We start from the raw sequence: 23,911 nt of genomic DNA, 5'->3' as shown, positions 1-23,911 counted from the left end.
GCCACTACAGGTATCCATCCGAATATACTGTCATAGTGAAGAAGCGTGTATATACAACACAACACTGGCGAAACTTCTAAACTTATGCTGTACTACAAGGTTTCGTAACAAAACGGGTATTTATAGGGCAAATACTTCTTTGTTTTTAATTTCCACAAACAGTTGCCCGTTAAGATGATCGGTATATCTCCCCACGAAATTACAAAGAAGACGAAAATAAAAATCATGCGAGTTTATAGATGCATCATCACTACTGGTACAGGAAGAACAAATTTCGATGCAGAAAGACCAGTCTACGAGTTGGATGTACAGTTAAATTAAAAATACTACTATAAAGAATTTCTTACTGTACACAGTTCCTGTCAGGTCGTCACACTTTGTTACATTCCGATCTATATTTTCTATCGCAAAAAAACTGCACAACAACAAACGTTAGAGAAACTGCAGTCTTACCTACTTACTGATGATTCTTAAGTAAACATTGTCTTCGTCGAATCTGTACATACCGTTTGCGTCGTCTGGGTAGCGGAATTGTTATGTTATTATGAAAGGTGTGAGTGTTATCTATCTTCCATCAATTGCAGTGTCTAAGAATATGATGAACTATATATATATACTTCGTAACTGATCGAGCTTACCTGAAAGAGTCCATTTTCTTGCGTATGCCAGTAGCATATGACGGCAAGGACACTGGCATGTTACAATTTATCTGCAGTCCAGATTACATCTGCTCGCAGTTATTTTGCCTCCAGGCAAACAGAACAGGACGTCCGCGACCAAAACTATTCCCAAACTTCACACCAATTAGAAAAAAGTTTCCCCAAAATGGGGAGATTGGGATATTACGAAGTAACAGTCGATTCAGCGTGTGAACTAAAAGACAAAGAGAGCTAAATTAATGTTCTTCGCAATGATTTTGTGGTTTTGCTGCAGCAAAAGACTACTTACATATGAGAACACTTGGTATTCATACGACCAAACAGACAGCAAACAAACACACAGCAATTGAAATACGTACTGACCGCTTATTGTGAGGCTGCCCAAGGTCGCTGAAACGAAACGGCGGGCGACTTTGAAAAGACATGACTTTTCTACCGTGCCGTTGGGATATGTGCTTTTAGTTTCGATCTTAAGACTGCAGTAATCCGAGGCTTGTGTTACTTCGGACTATCGCTTACTGCTTTTGTTGATAAGTTCAAGTTCATCGTGTGCACTTGCTGGGGTGTTGACTCACCTTTTCTTCGGTTCTCTTTTCCAGTCCCCTTCACTCACGCTAGTCCCATTTCTCCCTTAGTAAACAAAAATATCTTGTGATTAAGCACAGGTTGCCACTTCTCTGATGAGTATCAAGCCATCTGTGGGTTGTGAGCGCTGTGTGGATTCTCTCGTGTCTCTTTGGAGCTTCGTATGTGGTTCTACTTTGTTTCTGTTCCTTCTTTACATTGATGTTTCCTCTTCGATAGTAAACTGTGTTTTTAAGTCCCTTCTTCTTCAGAGTTGTCTGCTAGTCCCCACATCGCTAATCGTTGTATCTAACGTAAGCAGATTTGTTAATGGCGTCCATCAATGCCCTATTTATGGGAACTTTTGGCGCGCATACTTTCTAGGCTGTGTTTTCGGTCTTGGATCATTCTTTGCCTTTCAATCTGCCATGAGGAAAATTCGAAGTGACTTTTGTACATTTGGAATTTATCTTGACTTCCTTGCATTTTTCCACTGGTCCGAGTTTTATTTCACTTCCATTTACAACCTGAGTAATTGTTCACTCGACATATATATGCTCACACATAGCTCTGAATATGTTCTAGCCCTTACCGCGAGTGTACTTGAGTACTGGCTAGAGAAATACTTCCTATACGACGTGTTTTCATCATACAAATGGAGTATTACTGTTATCAACTGTCTGGGGTCTGGAATGTGCATTTTCGGCGAAGTTTTACGTAAACTAGCTCTGCTCACAGCTGGGGGAAATTTCAATCATTATGTGCAGTTCACAAAAAATCGCAAACATCAGTTGGTAACAAGTGGAGTTTACTCGTGGTTTCGCCATCCGGCTTATGTTGGGTGGTTCTGTTGGTGCATTGGTACTCAGATTTTACTCATCAATCCCTTGTGTCTAGTCGCTTATACTATAATGACATTTGTTTTTTTCAAAGGAAGAATATATGCTGAAGAAAAGGCACTAGTAGATTTTTTCGGAGAAAGTTATCGAAAGTATCAAAAATTGGTTTCTACTGGAATACCTTTCATACATGGATATGTATCTCACTAACTCATGTCGGTGATGAGGAAGTGTCATTTTATGTAAAAATTTTCCAAAATAAACCTCTCCAACTGTAGACTTCCCTTTTTCTTAAACATCCTTGTGGATTAAATTAGTCCACGGTATTGGTAATCTAAATATTGGTCAAAGTATCTAAACCTAAGTAGAACTTTTCACAATCCCATTATAATAGGATTAGTAGGAACTGGTGTGGTGAATCCAAGTTGAACTTACTTTTAACCATAGAACTCGAATAATCTCTAAAATGTTTGATCTTCTGAAGGGTTAGTAAACTACCATTGTCTAATTCATTAACGGACCTGTTCCTAGTGTTAATTCCATTCATTACCCCAAACTTAGTAAACATTTCTCGGTTTTAAGTACTTATTTTGTAAGACAATCCAGTGGATTGTTAAAATACGTCTAGGTCCACACACATATATAACTCTCAAATGTTTTTATAGCATCCGACCTGAAAAACCAGCACCTAATGTACGTTATAATTAATTTGTAGTCATTAGCATACCTGATACTTAACAATGTTTGCAATCGTTTGTTGTTTCTACTCATTTTAGGCAGTAACACTCCATACAGACTTGGGAGATTTAAAAGTGGAGTTATTTTGTATGCAGGCACCCTTAGCTTCAGAGGTAAGGTTAACTATTATTTCAGTGTGTTAGTCTTTTTTGATAGTTTTTCTGTAGTACAAGTTGGTGATTATGCTACTTAATTCAGCTGTCTACAGAAGTTTAGCTAGGAGAAGTATCCTACTGACCTGTTCACCAGCGAGCGTACCCTATATAATTGATACGTTTCTGAAGATAGGAGGGTCAGTAAACCGTGCTGTTTACTGGCCATTGAGAAATGAAATTCAACCAGTTGGCACTTTGTTGATTCAAAGTTCGTCTCCCGAAACTCTACGCTATACTTTGCACAAAATTTCATCATTTCGCTGTGTACATTGTGCTATAAATTCGGAGAGCAAAAAGAGTATGTTCAGGCTCCCAATGTTTCGCATCAACTCCGATCCATCGATTTGGCCAGTTGAGAATGTCGCAAAATATTCTTCTTATCAGTATCCTGGGAAATTATGTGTAAAAGCAAATCTTTCTATCCGTCCATCTGTCCCGTCTTCGAAAGAAATGACCAGTATACTTATGTCTTGTCAATCATTTGATGATCAAGTTTCCACTTTTTATCACCTCACACGTTTAACTGAACTGGATATTTTGGCTAGATTTGTTCTAAGTGATAGTATTGAAGAAATCCTGGGTTTCATATTTCGTGGGACAAAAGTTTCAATATTTGGCTCTGTGTTAAATGGTTTAGGATCAGTTAGTTCAGATGTAGACCTTGTTGTTAAACTACCATTGAATTATGACAATTTACAGTATCTTCGTGATACCAAACCAAACTATTTGACGTCGGATTTATATCGAACGAAAATAATATCTTTAGATCCAGATTGTTTAAAGAACAGATTCTTATCTTTTCTACAGATGATGTTAAAGAAATTGGATCCATTAGGATTTAAATACTCAAGAATATACACTGGTCGAGTTCCTATTATTCATTTGGATCAAATTCGTGTTCTTGAAGTTGGATTGGATATTTCATCGCTTACCAAATCTCCTTTGATGAATAATGGGGAATCAAAACATTGTGGGACTAAAATGGCTGAAATTCTTCATTTCCTAACATTATGTATCCCTGAAATTCCAAAGTCTGTAGCTCTCATAAAATATCTTGCTCGTGAATTGCGTGTAACTCGTAATGGTCCAAGTCCTGGATTTACTAATTTCAAATTAATTTCACTCTTTATTAACTTTTTACAAGTTTCAAATTATGCACCTTCGTTTATTCGTCTACAATCTCTCATTAAAAATTCCATCACACTGGATAGTACAAGTGCTTTTTCTGCTCACACTCATTTCCCCGATCTCAACCCATTTCCATCGATAGAAGACTTACTGAGTAACTTTTTGGTTTATGTATGCAGCATAAAACCATGTGACATAATCATTGACCTTCGTAATGGCTGTTTAACACCACGACTGGAATCTACTGGTACTGAGTATACAGACCATGTGATACCTCATAGAAAACATTATGTACTCTGTCCAGACCCTACATATCCACAATGTAATATCTGGTCTGGTATCAATGAGGATCATTGGTCAAGTTTTGTGCAGATATGTCGTGCACTACAGGATACTTTAAAAATGCAGTGTAATAAAAATGAAAATTCTAAATGGGGTCTTCTTGCTTTGACTGATTTTGATGATTGTACCAAATTAAAATTTGTAAATGTTCCTGACTACTACCATCTGGTAGATCCTATTCAGTCTTAACATGTATACAAACAATTATCTTTTTAGTTTTAACAAATTTTTTTATAGAAAGATATTTATAAGTAAGATTCTAGCTTGTACATACGTTCTTGTGTCCTTACGTGTTTTTAAAAAAATCTTTGTATATGTCTCTTCCCTAATTTGTAGAATTTTTTAGCATTGTGTGCTTCAGATTATTATAAAGGCTGCATATTTCATCGTAATATCAAAGGGTTTATAGTGCAGACTGGGGATCCTACTGGTAAGGTGAATAATGCATGTATAACTTTAACTCAATGTGCCTGTTTTTTAAGGAACTGGCAAAAACGGACAGAGTATTTGGAAAAAGCGATTCAAAGATGAATTTCATGACTCATTAAGGGTAATTTGCAACAAAACAATCGTTGTTATGTTAACAATAGCATAATGCTCGAGGAATCATGTCAATGGCTAATAATGGTCCCGATTCTAATGGTTCCCAGTTTTTCATCACCTACAGTAAACAAACCATGTTAGATATGAAATATTCGATTTTCGGAAAGTGAGTGAATTTTGAAACAAGCTTCGACCCTACTTTTTTTACCATTAGCTACTGTTTAGTGATTGCTTGAATACAGGTGTTCCCTAATTTAGTTATCTGTTCTAAAATCAACTGGTAATTTATGCCTGTGTTCCCAATTATCTAATAATTTAGAGTAAAGTACTACAATCATTAAAAATAAAAGATAAAGCTGTAATATAGGATAACTAGATTAAGGTTCCTCAATTAGTCATAATGGGCGTAGATCCTGTCACAAAGTATATGTTAGCCCAAGTTCTCATACCATATCGGCACAAGGTAAAACCAACAAGATGATTACTGAACGAGTCGAAATAACAGAAGTATGAATGATAGTAAGGAAAACTAAATATTGAAATTGTTGTTCGAAAATAATCTATGTATGGAGGAATATAGAAGCTCAAAATCTGAGTATGTGTGTGGTATCTGTACCACTGTCTGGTTTTGAGTCACGTCACCCAACGTCTCAAATCACTGGTCGTAATATGTCGTAAAACTCCTCACGTACCTATTCTAGAGTTGCTGCCGGTCCTGAGCCCGGGTAAAGGAGGGTTGAGCGTAAAGTCAGCAACCCCATACCTTAGAAAAAAATCTTGCTAAGAAAACGCTAACCAGATCAGACAAATTAAGTCATTTAAACTCTGCCCTGCCCCTAAATGCTCTGGTACGGCCAAGAGTGGGGAGAGTCAGCTCTCCCTCTCGAAATGCTCACATCACCACACGTATACAGCCACTACCAGGGTAGTCCTACTCAATACCTTCTCACGGTGGGAGTGTCGTTTACGAAATTGAGAGGACGAAAAGCGAATGTCCGGCACTTTAACCGGGTTGGTCGATATGGAGGATCCACCTAGGGGATTTAGAAAACCCTGATTCAAAACCAATGGTGCACATGGGCTCCAGTATCCTGAGGGAACGAATGGCATATGAACCTGTTGTTGGTCACTAGTTACTATGGGACTGCATTCTCTTACGTTGCTCCACTGCCCTGTGGATTAGACCTTTAGGTCAAATACTCGGGTGTGGCCTCCTAAGGAAACCACCTGTTTCGGTTTGGGCAACCAGGCAGTATCCCAGCCGTCACACAGACCGAATGATTTATGTGGCGCATATCTATTTAGTGCCTCCTTGTACCAATGTTTGTGTTTAAATAAATAAAACTCTGTCCTGGAAGTTAAAGGAAAATTTATTACACCACAGGATAAAAATCGAGATTCTTCGGAAGTCACAAGGTTGATGCCTCTTCTAACAACCAGAGCAACAACTTTCATAGGTACATGGAAAGTTCGGACAATGCGGGAGACTGGGATGTCTAATCGAATAGCAACGGAAATGAAGAGATAACTTGACAGTATTCGGAATCAACTTAAACCCATTCGACCCAAGCTAGAAAGTAAAAGCTAGATACGGGGGAGATGCTGTACTCCAGTCAGTCAGTCAGTCAGTAACAACGTAGAACTTCGTACGTACGTACATCAGTTCGAGTTGCCACACCACATTAGCACAGAGATGCAGTGGTTAATTCAAATTCCGTAGTGTTAGAGGTAATAAGAGTATAAGCAGTAATCAGGAAAATTAGTGTTTGGAGATGTTATTTAAAGATTATAACACAGTGAAATAAATTTGGGAAGAAAAAAAAAGACGAGGAATAAGGAGATCAAAATTTGGGAGAACACAAAGAGCGTATGCACCTGCGCCATTGCAAACGATTTTCAGCCATGTCATTCAGGGTCTCTGACCATCGGTTGCTATCATCTCGCGGTCCCCAACCAGGTAGTCTACACCTACCAACATGACTCAGTCCATTTGTCAGTGACTTCATGGTCTTGTGCCATGTTTTGGTCTGGCCGCCCCCAGCTTTCTTCCAACCTACTCCTATACCACTGAACATCGCACGTCGAGGCAGTCAGTGGTTGGGCATACGTAACACGTGTCCCAGCCATCTCAACTGATGAAGTTTCACTACTTCATCAATTGATTTGCCATCCTTACCTAGTACCCGTTTCCTGATAACTGCGTTACCTGACAACTCCGGTCGCGTAGGGAAATGCTCCACACACTCAGGGAGTTGCCCTGGTGCTTCAACAATTAGGTCATATGTGGCACAATATCCCCACACGAACGCATACACAAAGCTACATGGGTCTCACCGGATCACACCACGGAGAACCAGATAGATCACATTTGTATCAGTAAAAATTTCAGAGGGACAATAAAAGACGTGAGAAACAGGAGAGGAGCTGACATAGCTCCAGATCACCACCCGTTGGTTGCCAAGATGAAACTGAAGCTAAAAAACACTGAAAAACTGGGGAAACAGTAGTACAAAGGTTCAATACAGCCTTCCTGCGAGATACTAACAAACTCAACGAATTCAAGATAACTCTAAACAACAGGTTCCAAGCCTTACAGGATCTACTGAAAGCACCGACGAACTGAAAAGAAGAACTCAGCAAGTGTAAGAACGACAGAGGGATTACACTACTGTCAGTACCATGAAACGTTTTCAACAGTGTTTCCGAACTGTACGAAAGATGCAGTGTACGCCCAACTTCGAGATCAACAGTCTGGATTCCGCAAGGACCGGTCGTGCCAGACGAAATTGCAACACTACGGATCATCGATGAACAACCAGTTGAATGAAACTCGTCACTATACATCAACTTCATTGACTATGAGAAGGCGTTCGACAGTGCGGACAGGAGAGCATTATGGGGCCTTCTTCGACACTATAGTGTACGTGAGAAGATCGTCAACATCATCTAGAATTCATAAGACGGAATACAGTGCAAAGTGGTGCATGAGGGACAGCTGACAGACGCATTGCAAGTGAGGACGTGTGTCAGACAAGCTTGCTTACTCTCTCCCTCTTTCTTCTGGTGGTCGACTGGATTATAAAGACCTCGACATCTGGTGGGAAGCACGTAATACAACGAACAGGTTATTATTTATTTCAATAGTTGAGATTATGAGTCAATTGAAGCTAGACAATCATGGAAAACCTGGAAGCACTGGACGGCCGTTTCGTCTTATTGTGGGACTCCTCAGCAGTGCGCATCCACGACCCTGCCTCGTAGGATTCGAACCTGGGACCTACAATCTCCACAAAATCCCTGGTATTATTTATTCATTTGAACACATAAATATCGGTACAAAGGGGCACCGAATCCATATGCGCTACACAAGTTACTTGTTTTGTGGAATAAAATGGACAGGTTGGATGCAACTAGGTGATTTGACTTAGAAGATGACCTCGCTCTTCTATCTTATACACACGAACAAATACAGATGAAGACAACTAGTGTAGCAGCAGTCTCTGCATCAATGGGCCTCAAAATACACAAAGGAAAAAGCAAGCTCCTCAAATACAGTTCGGAAAACACTAATCCAATCACACTTAATGTAAAAGTCCTGTAAGATGTGGAATCTTTCACGAACTTGGGAAGCATCATCGATGAAAGTGGAGGATCTAATGTAGACGTAAAGGTGGGGATTGGCAAAGCAAGGACCGCATTCCTACAATTCAAGAACATATGTAACTCAAAACAACTGTCAGACAATGCAAGTCAGAATCTTCAATGCGAACGTCAAGACAGTTCCATTGTACGGAACTGAAACATGGCGAACTGCTACAATCATCATCAAAAGAGTACAAGTATTTATGAACAGTTGTGTAAGCGAGATACTCAATATCCGTTGGCCGGAAATCATCAGCAACTCCCTACTGTGAGAGAGGACAAACCAACCTCCAGCTAAAGAGGAAATTAGGGAAAGACGTTGGAAGTGGATAGGACATACATTACGGGAATCATCAAGCTGCATCACGAAGTAAGCGCTAACTTGGAACCTTGAAGGGAAAAGGGGAAGAGGAAGGTCGAAGAACACACTACGCCGGGAATCAGAAGCAGACATGGAAAGGATCAATAGCAACTGGAAAGGATTGCCCAAGACAGGGCAGCCTATGCTCCTACCCGAAGAGTAACAGGCGTAAGTAAATATGTCGTAAGTCTTGTTTCACAGTCGTATTACAATACAGAGCGAATTGTCATCCAGTATACTCCTCCTTTGGTTAGCAAATAGGAATTTCTACGTGATAAAGTGGGCAAGAGCCAATCGAGTTTTCCGAATCCATTTCAAATGTGGAATTCAGTACCAAAGAAAGTGAGTACAATCGAAATATCAAAACCAACCTCAGACAACTTCACGTAGATTTTCTTACTGTTGTGAAACTTTGAAAAACCTGTTGTTCGTTATTGCACTTTGATATGGCTGCTTTGATTCCATTTTCACATTGTTTTTCATCCTACCGCGATGTATATGCAATACTTAATAGTCAATTTGATTTATATCCGTTAACCACGTTGCTAAAAGATCAGTCGGAAAAAATTATGGTAAAACCACTTATTATTGATCCAATAGTTCGAACATGTCTAGTATTAATATTGCTATCTAGTTGGATTGTTTGGTCCTCCTTAATAATGGAATTTAAAGTGTTCATTTCTTTCTGTTTATGGCGCCATTGTGAAAGATTCTAAGATATACCAAATAAGGTATGCATCTGTGTAGTTCTAATATATCATATATATATATATATATATATATATATATATATATATATATATATATATATATATATATATATAATGAACGAACTATCCTGTAATCTTTTTCACTATACTTAAGAAATTATCCTCTTTCATATTATTTACTTGTAATCCTGTATATCCTGGTAATCAATGCAAATCAGATTTAATTAAAGTGTTCTGATACTCTAGTTAATTATTTAGCTCAAAAAATTTAGCATTTAAATAGTTGACTGGTTTCTAACATCATTATGTTTATTATTATCCATGCATATAAGTAATCAGTTATTTATTTTGTTACACGTGACCAGTGACTTGATGATTAAAGAAACTGAGCTTTCAAATAAATTCATAAGTTCGAATTCCACCAAATGGTTTCGTCAACCTCCACAATTTATTCTAATATAAGTATTTTATTCATTTAAGTTCACTTTGTTTTCAATAACTCTTGGTTTATCAAGATCAAAGTTTGTTATAAAATGACCAAAGAAATTAATTCAAATTCACTGTAAACTAAATATTAAATTAGTATTGAAAATAGTTCGATTCACATTATGAAGTGACGTCATTTAAACATCTATTTCAAATCCAAAGCTGTAGCCTGTAGATTTATTTTGTTTATGTATTTAAACACAAACATTGGTACAAGGAGGCACTAAATAGATATGCGCCACATAAATCATTCGGTCTGTGTGACGGCTGGGATACTGCCTGGTTGCCCAAACCGAAACAGGTGGTTTCCTTAGGAGGCCACACCCGAGTATTTGACCTAAAGGTCTAATCCACAGGGCAGTGGAGCAACGTAAGAGAATGCAGTCCCATAGTAACTAGTGACCAACAACAGGTTCATATGCCATTCGTTCCCTCAGGATACTGGAGCCCATGTGCATCATTGGTTTTGAATCAGGGTTTTCCAAATCCCCTAGGTGGATCCTCCATATCGACCAACCCGGTTAAAGTGCCGGACATTCGCTTTTCGTCCTCTCAATTTCGTAAACGACACTCCCACCGTGAGAAGGTATTGAGTAGGACTTCCCTGGTAGTGGCTGTATACGTGTGGTGATGTGAGCATTTCGAGAGGGAGAGCTGACTCTCCCCACTCTTGGCCGTACCAGGGTATTTAGGGGCTTAACCTGTAGAATCACTTGTCTTTTGATTGCCAAGTGCCTTTACTGGAGTCGTATGATGTTTAGAATATATCTTAAATTTATTGGACGAAAGTATTTAGTAAATTGTGTTTATGTGTTTCCTTGAAGTGTTTTCTTTATATACATGCGAACAATCATGTAATATTTTGTAATTAAATCCATTACTATTACTGTTATTGCTATTGTGTTTACTTATTGCTCAGAGTAATTGATGGATGGGATGTTTTGGATGAATTAGAGCGTTCCCCTGTTGAAGAAAAAACTTATAGACCTTTAACAGATATTCATATACAAAATATAACAATCCATGCTAATCCATTTGCAGAATAATAGTGTATTGATGTTCATCTTGCAATTTTGTAAATATACTCTGATCAATTGTCAATATATATGTATGTTTCTACTATCACTTCTTTTTGTTATCACTAAATAAATGTGTATGTTGTTTCACACGGAAATTTACAAGCAGTCTTCATTATCTGTTTAATTTCAACCTTTCAAGAACTAATGCTCTTCCCACAGATTTCGGTTTATTTATTTAATATGTAAATAGTACATCATCACCAGGTTTAAGATCTTAAAAATGTAGACGTTACCTTTGGAAGTTCGTTGAGACTGATCTCTCTTCAGTGCATGTCAGAGACTAACTTCAGTTGGACAACTATTTAAAACTAACTTACACGGAAAATCTGTTTCATTTTAGTATGAAATGCCGAGAAACCTCAAAGTCCTATGTTGTTCAGTTCACAGCGTCCGTTGCTGAGAGGAAACATACATACTAGAATAAGACAACTTTCTAGCGATTTTCAGTTCGCGACGTTGTCTAGACGTTAAATTCATAATGTTAACTATGGAATGTGTACATTCTAAGTGAAAATCTTACAATATACACCATTCATCTATTGAATAAATGCAGAATTAGTCAGCATTTATATGAAACTTTACTCAATTAGTATAAAATCATTGAAATTGTTGACTATTTCGCACATGCTATGGTAATTTTATCTATCCTAGTGAAGTGACTAACAAAAGTCTGAGTTCCACTTACTATCTCATATCACTCCTGGTTCTTTAAAATTGTCTTTTTAAAAATATCGAATTAGTATACAAAACACTACCATCTTAATATATATTTAAAAAATATAGTCTGAAAGGGTAGATGATGAGGTTCTTTCAAAGAACTGCTGTCATTTGTAACTATTAGAAGAGTATGGGGCGTTACGAATTTATTTAGTGGGAGTAGAAAATTAAATTGTAAACTCATGATTTTTAGGAGACATTTTAAGTTAACAGCATAAATTTACATGGTTTTTTTGTATGAATAGTAGCATTGAAAATGATTAAAACGTTGGAAATTAATGACACTAAACCATGGTGCAGTTGTCATTTTCATCTGAATAAATGCACCCAAGGTTGGATAACGTCAGAAGACAGTTTATTTTGTGTAGCTGTATACATTTATGTGATAAGTCTTGCTAATTGAACACTATATTCGGTTCTCAAGCTATTCTCGTAACCCTCAAGCTAGGACTACACAGCGACCTGAACACGAGAAGAAAGGCGCAAAATATGCGAGAAGCACTTTACTCCAAAGGTTCGTTTTAGTACAGAAAATATAGGGTTTTTATAGTATTTTAGATGTCCTTGGGTTTCCCGAAAATTCTGGAATGCCAATAAACATAGTAACAGTATAGTAGTCAGCCAATCAGAAACTACATATGAATTTTCATTTTCTTGATGTTTCTGGCTAAACTTCTAGTGAACGCTGTTGGATAAAATGCTTCTTAGTGTTTCCTGAGCCTCTCCTGGCTTCTGGGAGAAGTTTTCTGGATCATCCCAACATTATGGTTCTACATTTTATGATCAGTATACAGTAAAAATTTACATTTCAGATGATGAAATCAGTAACAAACGCTCAGCATTAAGCACAGACAAGGAAGGAATAGTGGATAGTTTCACATGCCGGGACAGACGTTAGTTGACCAATAGGACGTGTTTCGAGATTATCCACCGTAACAGTAGCTACTCATAAGTAATATATTTATATATCATTGCACAATTGAATTCATGAGCCCCAACCTAGTTTGTAAATCGAAATTACCAAATAGGTGACAGCCGAATAATTCGCAAGACAAGTAGTATATCACTCATTGCTGGCTTTCCAACTGAGAATCGATTGATTTTGTTCTATTATCCCATAATTTGAAAATTACTTTTCGTTCCGCTTGTATTTTCTGATTTTATAGTTCCTACATCTTATTTTAACCACTTTCACGGCCCCACTGGGCAGCGTCATCACACTCCCTACTTTAAATAGAGTCGAAAGTTTTCACGAAATTCTTATGTCAATCTATTCTGATGATTCGGTTACTCATTGGTGTTTTACATTTGCATACAGATCTCCACTGAATTTTCTATCAGAATAAGCTCTCGTCATGTAACTGATCGACCTGATCATTGTTAACCAGTAGATTGGATCTATTTAAATATTTTCAGGAAACATAGACATGAATCCAAATGTGATAGGATCTCCGTAGCACTCTTGCATGTATGCATTTCTTCCAGACTAGTACAGTTTGTAAATAAACATATCTGACCTCCTTACGAATTGAAGTAACTATATCCTTAGTGTTTTATTGTGTGCATGGTTAATGAATGTTGTAATTCCTATGCTTCATACTGTTGTAACCGATCTCTGACACATTAATGGCGCTTTTCTGCCTACATATTTAGTGTTTACTAGTTAATTGATACTTAGTTTTTTGTCTTTATTCTTTCAGATCCTATCATACTTCTAGTGATCAAACTCAAATCAGTGTTGATTATGTGATGATGTCTGTTGACTCTAAACCGTACCCATTCCCCAATGGTCTACATTTATTTGGACAATTGGTGATCGGACCTCCTGGTAGTGGGAAAACCACATACTGTGCTGCAATGCATGATTTTCTTGTAAAATTAGGTCAGTGTTATGTCCACGATTCTTTTAGGTTGATGCAATCATTTTGGTATTTATTAATTTACATCAGTAATTGAATGAATCAAGGTCCTGGGGCGGATGAGGTCCTGAAAGTGCACTGATGAGGAGTAACCGCATACTAGGAGGAAACTTTCACCCACTGTTTCTTTGGTTTTCAATGGATTTTCATCTGAAGTTAGTTTGTGGTGTAATCTACTAACCTCCTCCAGTGCTTCCAACAATTTCTCACTATTTAACATACCGTTTGTTCATATGCTCTTCAAACTCAATATTCTTTTAAGTGCTGTATTACCAGAATTTCGAATTAATAAATCGCTAGCTTGAATTCTGTCTTACTCCCTGATTTGTCAGCAGTATGTGTACGGAACTATCTGCCACCATCCCCAAATTACAGCTCAGTGACACATGGAGAATGGAATATCAGCGGTCTTGAGTGTCCTGTTAGGTATAAAGGTGGTTATCACCTACCAGTTGCCCTTACTGTGGAAGGGTTCATTTGGAGATATCTGAAAAGAATATTGGATTAGAGTTGGTCTTAATGACTTAAGAGCGTGACCGCAATGCCCAAGAGACAACTGCTTGGGGCTGGTCACACTCAACATTTTTGTCGGTAATTTCTGAGCTGCCGATCTGTTCACTATCTCCTGGACAGAATTGTCAATTTATATTCATCTGAGATATGTATGTTTGTGTTTATTCACCTGGTACACTTTTCAAAACGTATATTTTAAACGCCAAATGCAGACAGCTCCCACACAACACCATGGCTTGTGTTACCATAATATATTTCGCATAATTTATTATCTTACTGTACTTGAAATTAAGTAGTATGTTTTTTTCTTGTGTAACTAAGAGTTGTAAAAGCGTAAGTCGATGTACTATGATAAATCAACCCATAGTTGTCAGCTTATTTTCTCTTTTTAAGTAATTTAGATTTATATGGAAGAATTTACTGAGCGATCTGAAACTCCATAACATATTTTTAAAAGGGATTTATAAATACTAGGTCTTCGTTACATATTGATGTCAACCAACTAACCACCTATTGCCGACAGTCAGCTCATTGTTTTATTTATTTAGGTTATTTACCAGATATAGATTAACGTACTTGACTTCAAGCCGCACTCTAAATGTGAGGACTATTGGTACTTCCCTGTTGCCCAAACCAGAGTAGGTGGAATAGAGTTCGAACCTGTGGCGTAGTAATTGAAGGTCGAGCGCCTTGACCACTGAACCATTCCTCTATATTCTATCCGGGAATATTTAGTCTTCACTACAAATACCTAACTATTTATCCATCTCATCAGTACATTCAGCTCAAATCTTCCTACGGATGTCATGAAAACTGCTGTAAAACATATCGGCTGAGCTTCACTTGTTTATCATTTTAGACTGAAAATTTTTACAAAACTTTCTTGGATTACAAAGTCGAATATCTACTATACATGCAATTCTTGCATAGTTGTTACTATATATCACTGACTAGGATACTTTGTTTCTAATCATAGATTTTCCTTTGAAATGAACAAAACTCAGCTACTATATACTTCACTTTATCCACAATCATTATTTAGTAGCTAATAATCCTGATATCTGACCTCTGAAATCTTAGTATATATAGTCGTTTCTCACTGATTGACCAGTTATTGTTAATTCCAGTAATATTTGTATGTTAATTTCGTAGATTATTCATAAGAAGTATTTCTATTTATAAAATCTGATAATGTACATATTAAATGTTACCTCATCTTCATCCTAGATACTTTGATTGTCATTATTTTTTTAATGGACTATAAACCTTGGAACTCTAAAACTTCCTTTCAATAAAAATTATCAATCTGGCTAGAGTAATATTTAAATGAAAATCTGTAAATCTTTATACTAAGCTTGAAAATATGTTCGTCCAATTGATCAATTACTTGGCTTTAAAACAGTAAAACAATAGAGGAAATCGACTAGATGAATAAATAAGTAACTAAGGGTTGTATTTTTCTATAAAAAAAACTATGTGAAAACTATATGAATGACATGGCTCAAAATCGTTTGCAATGGCGCAAGTGCATCCACTCTTTGTGTTCTCCCAAATTCTAATCTTCTGAATTTTTCATGTCCCTTATTTTCTTTCCAAATTTATTTCACTGTATTATACTCCGTGACTAACATCTTCAAGCCCTAATGTTTTCGATTACTGTTTATACTCTTACTACCTCTACCACTACGGGATTTGAGTCGACAACTGCATCTCTGTGCTAATGTGGTGTGGCAACTCGAACTGATGTACGTACATACGAAGTTCTACATTGTTACTAACTGACTGATATGAAAAACCAAAGTCAAATTAAAGACAACTAATAGTAATAGGTTTAAAATGACTCAGTTATCACCAATCATATTAAGGTATAAAAGTGATATAAATCATTGTCAACAGTTGTACTTTAAACCATCAATCACTTATCAATATTCTAAATTGATGTTTTGTTAATTACTGAACCATACTATCACTGAAGTTAGAAATTCACATGAATTATTTCCTATAGAATGAATTAATTTGAATTTAGATTAGGTTAAATTACAGTGTACTAAATCATCATCAGTCTCTTAATTTTTATCAAGAAATTTTTCATTTTTATCTTAGTTGACATAATATGCAACTATCATAATTGGTAATTTTATTTCTAAATACATTGAATTTTTTTATTCCAAAAATTACATATATATATATAGGTCGAAAAGTTGCTGTCATCAATTTGGATCCAGCCAACGATAGCTTACCTTATCCATGTGCCATTAATATGGCTGATTTAATTTGTCTCGATGAGGTTATGGATTATCTTGGCTTAGGTCCAAATGGTGGACTAATCTATTGTATGGAATATTTATACACAAATCGATCGTGGCTAGCGAATCAATTAGCTTTATTAAAACAGAAAGATCCGAAAATTTATTTAATATTTGATTTGCCGGGTCAGGTAAGCCAATTCTGTGATGTTTGGTTTAAATATGGATCACACAATTAAGCTTTTTACCTGTAAACTTTTATGTGTATTAATCAATCACTGATTACCATTCGATGTTGTTCTGTCTCAGTTACCCTTTAATAGAGGCACGCTCAAAAGGTTGATTTAATAATAAAATAAAATGTCACTACTATATTAACTGACTAGATATAATCAATCAAGCTCGAACATCTAAAGGGTGATTTATTAACGAAATGTAGCTGTATATGTTACCTATATTTGAAAATTTAATGTGCCTATATGTACAAATTTAAACTGTGCTATTCTGCGTATGTGATCGATCTGTTCCCATAATTTTCGATAACCACTTTAATACATACTGCCACCTTTTATTTCCTTTTTATATACTGTTACTGAATCCTTAGGAAAACCTTCCATTACCGAACTGTGGACATTTCACGGTACAATCTTAAAAATTGGACCTCTATTGTCTCCACGTCTAGTTGGTCACCAGATTCAAATGTCTTCTAAATAACTTGTGAATATTTTGATTTCTTTTTAATTGTTGACGCAAAATAGTGACTACTCGATCGTTAAATTCAATTACGATAATCTGCGTCCGGTAAAAAGTTTAGTGCTGCTTATTGATTTATTGTTTACTGTAGTCTCGTCTACAAAAATTAACTCATATTGAATAACCAACCTTATTGTACACTACATTTGGATATACTTATTAAATACTGATACTGTTAAATGTTCATAATCAGTTATGATAGTTGGTGAATTTAAAGTCGAACACAGTTCATTTGATTTGCTGAAGGTGTGCACATACGAATTCGTACTTTTGTCATAGCTTAGAATGTAAACAAATGAAATAATTGTATTGAATCTTATAGCATGAATTGGGTAGATTTGATTAAACCAAGGTGGCAACGTCTTAAATATTCTATCGACATACCAATAAGACAAAACAGAAATTCATTCTTCACCTTTTCTAGTGTCAAATAAAAGAAAATTCTCTCTCAGTAGTCTTATATTCAGACGTTAGGTTCAATGCATTCAGTGAACATAGATTTAGTAATGTTGCCTAATGGTCATGTATACTCTGACTTATCTGTTTCACCCTAGATCATAGATGAAGTTGAGCTGACACTATATGAGATAAATCGGCAGATACAATAGCTAGGATTTGACTTATCGTTTCTGTTGATGAAGCTGATTAAACTTTTATTTTGCTAATTGTTTTGTATCTATCTAATGTATTCTCTAAAACAAAAAATGTCCATTTGGCTAATAACTTTATAATAACTACATACTTTGTATGACAGCATGATCTACACTTCACTGTACGATATTTCTCACATCTCCAAATGTTCTTGTCGTTAATTACTCTCTGTTTTTGTGAAGGTTTAGCCATTCACAATCGAAACTTGCCATGCTTATTACTTTTTATATATTGTAAATGGTGTAAAAAATTATGATCTGGAATAGAGTTCGCTGCCTTTACATATAATTGTATCATTTTAAACTATTATCGGATTTATTTGTAAAACAATTAGATACAAATTTCCAAAAAATGTAATCACTTTCGTTACAATTAATTGATTGTAATTTAGTCTAATATCTTTACATTTTCTATCACTTGCATCTGTCACTCAATACCTAGTTATAAGTTATTTCAAAATGAACAGCTAGTCCACTTTTTATTCGATCACTTTTATTAATATGCACCCCTTTTTATTGATTTAGCTTATTGATGTTATGTTCCGCACATTTTTCACTTATCCTTTTGCATATTCTTTTATTGGAGTCTACTATCTGAATGTCTACATTTACCGAGATGACTGGGTTCGACAATTTTTGTCTTAAGAAATTGTTGTCATATCTTGGTTTGGTCGCTTCTAATATTCTCTTAATCTACTTCTTATCAGCATTAATCATCAAGATATCTGTAACATATGTCACTGCTTGATAAGCATTAAACCGACATCCAAATTTAGATGTATATCGTGTGATATTATTTGAAAATAAAACCTATTTAGTTTACTCCTATCTCAATATTGCAAATAAGAGAGAAAGAAACAGTTTTACCTACTAAACTAATCATTATTTCTTTCTCTTGATATAATATTAATGTCGAAATCTAGGCCTTTGATTCAGTCAGATGCGTACATACCATATTGCTCTTACTTAAAACAAGACAATCATTCAAGCAAATAATAAATGACTATCTCTAGTCTTTATTATCTCTCAAGGTCACATACATTTATTATTGTTTGTGTGTATATACCTAATATACATACATATAGACAAATAACCTAATTTTTAGACACCTAGATAATCACGTGAGACACAGGGTCAGACACTTTTTTTTTTCGACACTTAACCGGTAGGTAAGTCGATAGAGATGTATTATGACTCATTTGCAAATCATCATCTTCATCATCATTGTCGTCTTTATTGTTAGTGCAATTTTCTTTATTTTATAAAGTTTTCAAAACTCAAGTTATAACTTAATCAAAAATTTGCCTAACATATCTGGTTATTTATGTAGACGACTAATGTTTGCAAAAATATTTTGATTGGAATATTTAAAAAAATGTAATAAAGAATAGATGTGTATATTGCTTGGAATATTTAGTATGTCCATTGAAAGTCATTCGGTTAAAGAATGTTTTGATTGAGATCATGAACCGATTGGTGTTAGACCATCATTGAAAACCTGGAAGCACTGGATGGCCGTTTCGTCCTATTGTGGGACTCCTCGGCAGTGCTCATCCACAATCCCGCTCGCGGTATTCGAACCCAAGGCCTTCAGTCTCGCGCGAAACGCTTAACCTACTGGACCACTGAGCTGGCATCCAACGTTGTTAATGTCTAACCTCAACCAATCCACGAAATTGCGCGACCATCTTCCATTGTACTGAGGTAGATACCTGTCTCTACCCAACACAGATTAGCTCCACTGGTCACGGCTACTACGAAATGATCAATTTTTTTAATATTGATGTTAAGTTCCAACTATTAGGATTGAATCTATTCTATTGTATATTATGTAGCAACATGGTTAAAACAAAAACTAAAAAGAATGAGAGCTTTATTAAATGAATCATAAATCTCATTAGATACTTATCTACGTTTGTTTATGATGCGTTCTGTCTATGTGGACAGTAATTTTCCAAAGAATTCAATTTCAATATATTATTACAACCACAGTTTATGTTGATGATCATGTTTAGGAGAACTGTTAATAAATTGATCGTCAAATCATTCGGGTAAAAAAACTTACGTCAAAATGTACATTGCAAGGCTCTTAGAGTTCATATAAGAAACACTGAATGTTTATGTTTCTACCTTCGTTACAGTTTTAAAAATGTTTAAATAGATAAATTATATCTTCTAATCGTGCATTGAAGAAGACAATTTTACCTTAAATCTAAATAGTAAGAAAAGCTTTTAGATGATTAGTCGGTTATTGTGTAAGTATCTCTAATTATCCTTGTAAACATATCGACTTGATTAATAGTTTTTTAAAAGAAATAAGTCGGAAAATGAAAATTAAAAATCTCAAGATGCCTTCTTTGTACACTAGAACTAATCTTAAGGTAATAGAATTATTTTTTACTAGTCTAGATACTCAACACACATTTTTCGATACAGTTTGAAACCTGCTTCAACAATTTCACATTGAATAACCTGGTTGAATCTGTTGTTTCCATCTAACCATCATATAGTTTGTGTTATTCCCAATAGATGAATATATGAACTGGGTCGCCTTGTAACAAACTTTATTCTAAATAGGAATTCTCATATATTCTTCTGTAAATTATGGAGATATTTGGTCAAGAGTTCAAGTCCAATTCCATGAACATGCGTAAACCGATAGTTTATAACAATATAGGCCATATATGTGTCATACAACCTGGCTACCCAAAATATTATGTGTATAACCTTCAATTAACTATGTTTGATATCAGGTTTGCTAAACTCAATATAGTCTCTTAATCCATATCTGCCTGTTAAATAGTTTAATGCTTCTGATGAGAAATCTGTTTTCTTAAAATTTCTTACTTAATAAAAAGATGTATTTACAACTCTGAGGAAACGTGGTGATCACTTAAAATTCCAATCGATGTAACAGTCTGTCATGAATCAACGATATAATTTAACACTTATCTATCCTTACCATAATCGATTTCTTGCAGAACCAAATTGTCTGTATTAATCATTTATTAGGTAATAATTACTGATTTCATTTTACCTACCTCTTAGTTTCAACAAAATCTAGTGAATTTTAAAATATTCATAGGTACCAATGCCTAAGTTTAACCTGATCGTTTCTAATAAATTGAGCATTGAACAGAAAGATAATAATCATAAAATAATTATGCTAAAAAGAACTGAAAATGTTCACGAATGTAGCTTAAATATTAATTATTTATTGATGAGTACCTGGTGATTGACTGAATCATGAAGACGTCAACATCTGGGAGAAGCATGGGATACAGTGGACAGCTAGGATGCAGCTGGATGATCTAGAGTTCGCACATGATCTGGCTCGTCTATCGCACACGTAACAACAAATGCAGGAGAAGACGACCAATGTAGCAGCAGCCTCAGTAACAGTATGTCTCAACATAAACAAAGGGAAAAGCAAGATTCTCCAATACAATACAGCATGCATCCATCGAATCACACTTGATGGAGATTTGGAAGATGTAAAAATCTTTATATATCTCGGCAGCATAGTTGATGAACACGGTGCATCTGATGCAGATGTGAAAGCGCGGATCGGCGAAGCAAGAGCAGCATATCTACAACTGAAGGACATCTGGAACTCAAAACAACTGTCAACCAACACCAAATTCAGGACTTTCAATACAAACGTCAAGACAGTTCTACTGTATAGGGCGGAAACTTGGAGGACTACGAAAGCCATCATTTAGAAGATACAATTGTTTATTAACAGCTGTCCACGCAAAATACTCCGCATCCGTTGGCCGGACACTATCAGCAACAACTTACTGTGTGAGAAAACAAACCAGATCCCAGCGGAGGAAGAAGCGCTGGAAGTGGATAGGACACACATTGAGGAAAGCACTGAATTGCGTCACAAGGCAAGCCCTAACTTGGAATACTCAAGCCCAAAGAACACATTAAGCTGAGAAATGAAGACAGACATGGGAAGAATAAACAACAATTGGATAGAACTGGAAAGGAAGGCTCAGAACGGAGTGGGTTGGGATTGCTGATCAGTGGCCTATGCTCCATCAGGGGTAACAGGCGCAAGTAAGTAAGTAACCTGAAAAATAGAAAACTTACATCGGTTTTGTCAGATTGTAAAATTAATCGACAGAATTCAGTTAACACTAAAAATTAAACGAAATATTATTATCATAGGACTATTGTAGTGAACGAAGATTTGGTGTGAAATCACCGAGTGCTTTGGTAAAATACGAAAACTATATATTGAATGCATCATTTGCACATCTTCCATCAGTTGTCATTTACATTTTTTAATGACTCTCCCAATATTGTTTTTATTTCAATTTCTCTCTGTTCTCTTCAGCTCGATCTTCTCAGTTTTCTTTTGTCAGACATTTCTCTCCTAATTGGTGTTAAATACTACCTATATCTGTCATCATAAGTAGCATATACCACATTAACTATTCAGCTTAACTGTTATTATAAGTTTCAAGATTATTATCTGCATTGTTTTTTCTCTATTCTTCAAGGTGGAATTATACACACATCATCCTTGTATGCGTCAACTTGTCTGTTATCTTACAAATAAACCAACCAATTTGAAAATAAACACTAAAAACCAATTACCATCACTCTCATCAATACAGTCTTCATCATCCTTACCATTATCTAAAGATGAAGTACCTAATTCTCTTGATTTACATTTAACATCAGTACATTTAATTGATTCACATTATTGTTCAGATGCTGGAAAATTTATCGCATGTGTATTAACTTCTTTATCAGCTATGCTTCAATTGTCTATACCACATGTAAATATATTAAGTAAAGCGGATTTAATTGAACAATACGGTGAATTAGATTTTAATTTGGATTTTTTCACAGAAGTATTAGATTTACAATATTTAATTGATTGTTTACATAAAACTACAAATAATAATGATCAGTCATTATTCAATAGTAAATATACACGTTTAAATCAAGCTATCATTGATTTAATACAAGATCGTTCAATTGTTCAATTCGTGTTATTGGATATACAAGATCTATCACATATAGAACGTGTTATGCGTTATGTGGATCGTGCTAATGGTTATGTGTTTGGAACAAATGAACAACACAATCTTCAAAGTTTATTACATTCAGCTTCTGGTGTTGAACTGGCACCTGATTGGATAGGTATGATTCAAGAGAAATATATGTTTAAAAAGAATTATGATGATGATGATAATCATAATACTGACAGTAATGTACAGAATGACGATGAGCCTCATATTGATTTATTCGCTTAAGTTTACTGGATGAAAGTTATGGAAGGATTATCTTGTAAAATTCTCTCTTTTTTCTTTTCTATCAGTTCTTAATGTACAGCCATAAATGTGAAGTCCTGTAAATACTTATCAGCGTTTTATCTTCTAATTATTTATCTGTAATTTGAATAGCAGTTAATCTTTCTGATGTCAAACTAGTGATTATTTTAAGCACAATATTGCACTGATGACATCCAACTTGCAATCCAGAACATTTGAATGTGACTTTTAAGATACACTAAACACAGTTATTCCAATATAAAGTAAATCTTTTTTTATGTGATTTATTTACTTTTCCTTCTATATGTGAGTAGGGTTATGTACGTTCGATGGTTAAAGCGAAGAAGATTTTACGTCGTATGCTGTATCACATTCTATCACAACATGAAATACTAATTGGAGTAACACTTTCCGCTAGAGGGAGTCGAAAAATAGATAAGATAGTTGTCTTTCCTTTTTAACTGGACGATTAGAGAACAACAAATATGCAATCGAGTGGCCATATTTGTCTATTTTTTTAGTGGTGATCGAATTTTATAAACCGAATTGCAATGTAGTCACACGACGACTAAATGA

At 35.5% G+C, this 23,911-nt stretch overlaps 1 protein-coding gene across 4 annotated transcripts; it reads left to right on the top strand.

The window, feature by feature from the left end:
* Positions 1–1,020: 1,020 nt before the first annotated feature.
* On the top strand, positions 1,021–23,617 carry GPN2 (GPN-loop GTPase 2). 4 transcript variants are annotated; one of them, XM_051215602.1, is made up of 8 exons: positions 1,021–2,913; positions 2,968–4,593; positions 4,762–4,855; positions 4,908–4,975; positions 5,016–5,134; positions 13,664–13,845; positions 16,588–16,832; positions 22,556–23,317. In XM_051215602.1, the coding sequence occupies exon 1, from the start codon at positions 1,340–1,342 to the stop codon at positions 2,270–2,272; it is 933 nt and encodes a 310-aa protein (XP_051066131.1). In that variant the 5' UTR covers positions 1,021–1,339; the 3' UTR covers positions 2,273–2,913; positions 2,968–4,593; positions 4,762–4,855; positions 4,908–4,975; positions 5,016–5,134; positions 13,664–13,845; positions 16,588–16,832; positions 22,556–23,317. The 4 variants fall into 4 exon arrangements, with proteins under 4 accessions (XP_051066131.1, XP_051066133.1, XP_051066130.1 ...); XM_051215600.1 differs by lacking the exon at positions 2,968–4,593 and adding an exon at positions 11,087–11,275 and having other exon boundaries at positions 22,556–22,691; XM_051215601.1 differs by lacking the exon at positions 2,968–4,593 and having other exon boundaries at positions 22,556–23,617.
* The last annotated feature ends 294 nt before the right edge of the window (positions 23,618–23,911 follow it).

This window comes from Schistosoma haematobium, chromosome 4 (genome assembly GCF_000699445.3).
Source record: "Schistosoma haematobium chromosome 4, whole genome shotgun sequence".
NCBI lineage: Eukaryota > Metazoa > Platyhelminthes > Trematoda > Strigeidida > Schistosomatidae > Schistosoma > Schistosoma haematobium.
The sequence above is the reverse complement of the archived record's forward strand: the minus strand, read 5'-3'. Positions and strand labels throughout refer to the sequence as shown.